Source organism: Microcaecilia unicolor, chromosome 8 (genome assembly GCF_901765095.1).
Source record: "Microcaecilia unicolor chromosome 8, aMicUni1.1, whole genome shotgun sequence".
NCBI lineage: Eukaryota > Metazoa > Chordata > Amphibia > Gymnophiona > Siphonopidae > Microcaecilia > Microcaecilia unicolor.
Window position 1 is genome coordinate 13,460,575 of NC_044038.1, and position 7,223 is coordinate 13,467,797.

At 45.6% G+C, this 7,223-nt stretch overlaps 1 protein-coding gene across 1 annotated transcript; it reads left to right on the top strand.

The window, feature by feature from the left end:
* Nucleotides 1-426: 426 nt before the first annotated feature.
* LOC115475603 (ras-associating and dilute domain-containing protein-like) lies at nt 427-6,449 on the top strand. The gene is made up of 4 exons (XM_030211457.1): nt 427-633; nt 4,276-4,415; nt 5,017-5,156; nt 6,062-6,449. Exons 1-4 carry the CDS (start codon nt 480-482, stop codon nt 6,162-6,164), a joined length of 537 nt encoding a protein of 178 aa, XP_030067317.1. The 5' UTR covers nt 427-479; the 3' UTR covers nt 6,165-6,449.
* The last annotated feature ends 774 nt before the right edge of the window (nt 6,450-7,223 follow it).

Below are 7,223 nucleotides of genomic sequence, written 5' to 3' on the forward strand. Positions count from 1 at the left end.
GTTTGTTTCCTTTGGTATCTATTATACGTCAAGGCTGCACGACAGTGTAGGACTTGCCTGCAGAGACGTTGATCTGAATTAATCATGATTGCTTATTACTTTTTCTAAAGGAAACCTGAACAGAACTTTTTCAGGTGGTAGATCAGCATCCCCCTCGCTATTTTGTAGAAATTATGTTCATTATTAACATTTCATTTCTGAATTGTGTATTACAGAATGAAGCCCCTGGCTATCAGCCCCTTACAGACAGGAACTCGGAATATCAGAATTCTTCTATGACTGATGGGAATTCCCTCAGCCAATCACACCTGAATCGCCAGAGAAGCCGTACGAAATTGGAGGCTGCAGGGAGAGCTTCCCTCGGTTCTAGTGGCAATGGTCACGGAAGAGGATTACACTCTTCCGAAGAGCGTCTCAAGGAAAAGCTCAGACAACTGCAGCTGCAAAGCAGCCTGGGGAATCACCTCCCTAAAGCAAGCATGCAGCCACTGGACTCCTCCTGTCTTCTGACCCCTCCTAATACACCTTCAAACTCGGACCAGGGAAGCACAGATCCGCTGCAGACTGATGACTGCAGCAAAGCTGTTCAGGAGCCCAGAAGAGATGATGAAAGCAAACGTAAAGCCACAGAAGGTAACAGAAATATTTCTTGTCATGCTGTCCATGTGTTCAGAGTGTCTAAGCTCTTATGTTCACTGTCCCCCAGTTTCCAGGTGGATTACTACAGTGGCGTAGCCAAGGGTGGGCCCAGGCCCACCCACTTTGGGCTCAGGCCCACCCACAGTAGCAGCACATCTATGATGTGGTTGGCAGGGATTGCAAGCCCCATTAGCTGAAAACTCCTAACAACTGTCCCTCCTGCATACCTTGCAAATAGCAGATCTTCACCCGCAGCAAACAGTGACTGATACACCAGCCCCACCGCCTTCCCTCTGATGTATTCCCGCCTATGCAGAAACAGTAAGTTGCTTCAGTGGGAAGGCTATGGGGCCAACATGAGCAGTGTGTATTAATTGCTTCTTGCTGCTGGTGAAAATCTGCTATTTAAAAGGTATGCGGGAGAGGGGGGATGTTTGAGAGACCATATGGCATGCGGACGAGAGGAGAGACCAAATCACCTGTGGGACTGGGTGGGGTTCTTCTGCCCACCCAGCTTGGGCCCAGGCCCATCCAAAATTGGGTGTCTGCCTACAACCCTGGATTACTAATGTATTAAACTGGTATCATAGTGCCAAGTTCAAGGATGTACACATATATTCAAAAGAGAGAAAAATTGGATTCTAGCCTTGGATAAGATGTAAAGTGATTTTTTTTTTTTTAATTATTTTTCCATTCCTTCAGGTTCTCTGTTTTAATGTGAAAATGTTCACAGGTTAGCTTTACTTCCATTAAGAGATGCAAATTGAAAAAAAAATAATCCCCTCGGAATGATGGTTTGGGAAAAAACTAAAGGTCCCCTGGTGACCCATTAGATTTGACACTCCCATTCCCTAGTCACAACTTGGTCTAAATATTTTAAATTCACCATCTTCCCCAAAGCTGTGCCCCATAAGAATGTAATGGTAAGGGTGGTTTTGCCTACCCCTCCCCCAGCACCTTTACACACCCCAGGGTGGGGGGTGGGGAGAGACAATGACAGCAGGAGTGATCCCTACTCATACACTACCAGACAGCTTCAAAATGGCACAGGATGACCCCTACTGGTAGTCTTGCGGTACTACTACAACTCAACCTTCACTATTATATACTTAAGGGGCAGAGCCCTGGGCAGGATGGAAAATTTAAACCTTTTAGCTGGAGCACGCCACCCAGGGAAGTGAGTTTCCCCTGTGTCAGTGGCTTCTATGGGGTGATTCTAGAACTGTGCAGCTATATTTAGGTGTCCAGAGAGTGCCTGATTAGCACATATTTTATAAAGGAAAGCAGGCACTTACTTTCCCTTATAGAATACCACTGTATCGGGGTAGATATGCACTTAGGCACCAGCACTGTGTGTCTGCATTCCAGAAATACATGCATAACTTATAGTATTGTACGAGTTCTCCGAAGACAGCAGGCATAGATTCTCACATCCCTCCTGCCTCCCCTTGGATTTGTCTTTTTATGTTTAGTACTGTACTGCTGGCCCCATACGCCAGCGTCAGGCAGGAAAGCACCTGAGCATGCACAGTGTGGGCACTGCATCAAAGTTTTTAAAGTGGCATTACACTATGGCAGTGTCTACACCAGGCTCCGTGAATGACATTGCCCAGATGTGAGAATATATACCTGCTGTCCTTGGAGAACACCTGCTACAGGTAAGTATCTTAGCTTTATATGCGTCACTTGGTACCCTGCCTATCTTCTTCCCATGTGTACGCCCACCTGCAAACTACACGCTATGTAAAAAAAAAAATGCACATCGTTATAGAATAATGTACACACACATATTTGCACACACACACATATTCTAGTATTCTAAACATTTACACGCATTACTGTTTTATAGAATTACTCCCTTAGGAATCAATTCTATAAGTGGAGCCTCTATTTAGGCACCCAGAGGCCAGATGGTAGGAGCTTATTCTGTAATGGAACTAGAGCGCCGAGGTCCTGTTAAGCATAACCTGGTATTGGTGTGCACAACATTTAGATGCTCGTTACATCAGCCATAGAGCTGGCAGAAGTGGCAAGAACACTCAGAAGTGGGAGCCCCTCTGATGGCCAGCCCTTGCTCAGACTCCGTAGATGCCCCTCTTGGAATTCCACGCTATGCAAGTTAAGCAGGTATTCACAGAATAGCACCTTAACTGCCCTGCTAGCATTATCCCCCTAATTCTGTAGACATGGTCAAAAAATTGCATCTGTTAATTTGGGCAGGTACATAATTTAATTAACAAGCTAATTTAGCAGGGAGAGTCACCTCAGAGGTGCACAGTGTGTGATCTGTTCCTCTGAGAAATTTCAAACCAGACAAGAGCAAAGGCAGATCAAGGTGATGATTTTGCTTGGGCCAGTAGTAGTGTAAATTCGAACCTTGATTAAATAAATAAGGAATAACAATGAAACTGTTCTCTGTAGTACCTATACATGTATCGAGGAGTGGCCTAGTGGTTAGGGTGGTGGACTTTGGTCCTGGGGAACTGAGGAACTGAGTTCAATTCACACTTCAGGCACAGGCAGCTCCTTGTGACTCTGGGCAAGTCACTTAACCCTCCATTGCCCCATGTAAGCCGCATTGAGCCTGCCATGAGTGGGAAAGCGCAGGGTACAAATGTAACAAAAATAAAATAGATACTATTGGAGATTCTACATGGAATGTTGCTACTATTGGAGATTCTACATGGAATGTTGCTATTCCACTAGCAACATTCTATGTAGAAGGCTGCGCAGGCTTCTGTTTCTGTGAGTCTGATGTCCTGCACGTACGTACGTGCAGGACGTCAGACTCACAGAAGCAGAAGCCTGCGCGGCCACATTGGTGATCTGCAAGGGCTGACTTCTACATGGTGGAGGAGTGGCCTAGTGGTTAGGGTGGTGGACTTTGGTGCTGGGGAACTGAGGAACTGAGTTCGATTCCCACTTCAGGCAGCTCCTTGTGACTCTGGGCAAGTCACTTAACCCTCCATTGCCCCATGTAAGCCGCATTGAGCCTGCCATGAGTGGGAAAGCGCAGGGTACAAATGTAACAAAAATAAAATAGATACTATTGTTGATTCTACATGGAATGTTGCTACTATTGGAGATTCTACATGGAATGTTGCTATTCCACTAGCAACATTCCATGTAGAATCTTAAATAGTAGCAACAGTGGAGGAGTGGCCTAGTGGTAAGGGTGGTGGACTTTGGTCCTGGGGAACTGAGGAACTGAGTTCGATTCTCACTTCAGGCACAGGCAGCTCCTTGTGACTCTGGGCAAGTCACTTAACCCTCCATTGCCCCATGTAAGCCGCATTGAGCCTGCCATGAGTGGGAAAGCGCAGGGTACAAATGTAACAAACAAAAAAAATAAAGAGTATTAAAGAAATGTTTTTTCTGTAAAGGCATCTGACATTTATTAGAGGTTTCTCTGCTGGTGCATGGCTCATTCATTCATTTAATAGATTTATATCCTGCAGAAAATAAACTTGACAGAGATAATTTTACATAAAATAGCAGCTTTTAACTGTTAATGGTTTATGACCATAGGCTAAGATATTCTTGTTCGTAGAGAGTAACATAACCAGTGCCATGGGACAGTGTAGGCTTTTCTATAAATCCTGATTTAAAAAAAAAAAATCTGCCATTTCATTATAGGGAGTTCTCCAATGCCTTTTGACTTCCCCACGCCTGCTTCTTCCAGCCGCAGCTCAGACACTGATGAATTGTGCTATGTTTTTGTGGTGGAGCTAGAAAAGGGGCCCATTGGACTGGGGATGGGACTTATCGATGGGCTGGTGAGTATTTATTTAGCAAATGTAAATTTTGTGCAGCCATGCAATTGTCCTCTCGTTACCCAGTTTAAAGTTGGAACCTTGGGCTCCAGAACAAAACACAATATTCTAGATGAGACCCTTCTAACACCCGACCCGGACAGAGGCATTATCGCCTCTCCCTATGCACCCCGGAGTCCCTCTGGCTCTGGCCACCACCAATTCATCAGCCACTCTCGCTTCTGGTTGTTGCTCAGCAGCTTCATGCCCTCCCTCAGATTCCTGCTCCCCACTTTTTTTTCACCGACACTTAAACGGCCAAGCGTTTGAGCACAGCTCAGCCTCTCCCAGATCACATCCCATCCTGTGTACTCCTGCGGGGATGTGCACGTTTTGGGGAAAAGGGTGCTGGGCTTGCCTGTCTTAGTACAGCCTCCTCTTCTGTTTTTGCAATATATTTATGAAATGTGCCTTAATAAATCAGGATAACTAAATTATACTGAAAAAACGTTAGGCAGAACATTCGTTAAGGGCATTGGGTTACTGTCCGATCACTAGTTCCTCCTACAGTATGTTGCCATTTCTATAATGAATGTGCAGTTGAGCGGGTTGTCGTCATTTACAGCACACACCTCTAAATACGCCAGGGATTTACGTCAGAACACTGTTACCAGACAGCCCTGTGACCTCGGACGGTAGACTTTCCATTGGAGACCGCATCCTGGCAGTGAATGGGACCAGCCTGATAGGAGCAGATTACCAAAGGTACCAAAGAACATACTTCTTTCTTGGCAGGGCCGCCGAGAGGGGGGGACAAAAGTCCCCGGGCCTCCGGAGGGGGTCCGGCGCCACCGCAGTCAGGCCCGCCCGCCGTCGCTCCCGAACTAACTAACCTTAAATGCCTCCTTCCTTTCCTTTCACCACCTTCGCGGCAAGCAGCAGCAGGGCAGGCCACTCCTTCCTTCCGTGTCCCGCCCTCGCCTGACGTAACGTCCGCGAGGGCAGAACACGGAAGGAAGGAGAGGTCTGCCCTGCTGCTGCTTGCCGCGAAGGTGGTGAAAGGAAAGGAAGGAGGCGTTTAAGGTTAGTTCAGGGCCCGGTGGAGGGGGGGGGGGCTGGCGGCGGCAACGACGACGATGAGCTCGGGTGGGGTGGGTGGGAGGGCCCGGGGGCGGCCTTGTCCCGGCTCTGGCGGCCCTGTTTCTTGGAACCCATACCAGTCACCTTGTAAGACAGATGGCATCTACTTCACACTGTACTCTGCTCCTGCCATACCTGGCTGTAATTTTGGCACCAAATTCGGTAGAGGTAGAGATGACTAATGATGTATTAATTAAACAATACTTGCTGTTGTAGTCTTGTAAGCCAGCAATTGGCACTCTACTAATTTCTTTTCAGTGGAAGGATGCCTATTGTATACACTTCAGTGACATTTCACTGCTTTCTGTCACGGTCCCTTTGATTATAGCATATCCTTCAGCAAACTACTCACAGTTTGTGGTGCTCTCTGGCTGTGCCTCAGATTCCTAGATTTGACGTGAGCGAGTTTCTACACTCACCTGCTGCTCTCTTACCACACCAGAGCAGTTGTTCAGTGCAGTCAGATTGCAGGGGGCTTGCTGTTTGCTTTCTACGTCTGACCTGTATTTCTGGCTCCTGTTTCGTTACAGTGCAGTGGATCTGATCCGATCAGGAGGAAAAACGCTGCGGTTCCTGGTTGCCAAGTCAGACATGGAAATAGCTGAGAAGATCAGCTCTGGGTTCTCTTGTTAGTGCTTATGTTTCAGAGGTAACTTGGGAGCAGCCAAAGCCCTTCTAAGCAGAATTAGATCACTGCTTCTGGGTTCCTTTTAAAATTTGCACTTGACAGCAGGCTTTGCTTTTGTTTTGTGTTACTGTTACTAATAGTTAATGCAGGGTTGGAAAACATGACTGGAACATGCCACTGAGGTTGGCCAGACTGCCGTCCTAGGGCTTCTTCCTGCCTCGGCCAAAAAAAATTATTTTGTGTAATAATAATCTAAAAGTGTAAAATGAAGAGAAAATTTTTAAAAAAATAAATAAAAACGCCTGAAAAATAAAGCACAGAAAAAAATAAAATAAAAAAAGTATCCAACTAACCAGACAAAGTCAAACGCTAACATAACCAAAAATCAAAACTATTGAGAAGGAAAATTATTTTTTTGGCCTTGGCTCCTACAAATCCTCAGCTAACTCCTGAGCTTTTTTTAAACGTATGTTCTTGGCTTTAGTTACTTAACCACAAATAAGTGAAGAAAAAAAAACAACACTCACAATTCAAGGAGGAAAAAAAGATCATATCAAACTGCAGCAACAATATCAAAAAGACACACCGCTCTTTCCATGGCTCTTCTTGTCCACAGGGCAACAAGTAATCATAGATCAAAAACCTCCTGAAAAATTATCACTACTCATTGACGTAATCACTTCAAGTGCTGACAATCACACATATAATATACAAAAAACTGAATCTTATCTGAGTAGTGCTGCATTTGTGTTATCAGTGGCTCCACCCCAGCACAAAAACTTGTGGCTTGACAGTGGAATGACTACCCTCGAGTGGGCCGGAAATAAGTACGATCACGAGTGTGGTTTCCTGATGAAGCTGATGCGAAACAAGTCCGTTGTGACCGCACTGCTTTACGTTTTTCTGCTGGGGTGGAGCCACTGATAACACAAACGCAGCACTACTCAGATAAAGTTTCAGTTTTTTGTATATTATGTGCGTTATTGTCAGCACCTGAAGTGATTACGTCAGTGAGTAGTGCTCAGAAAATGTCACTATAATAATTTTTCAAGAGGTTACCTATC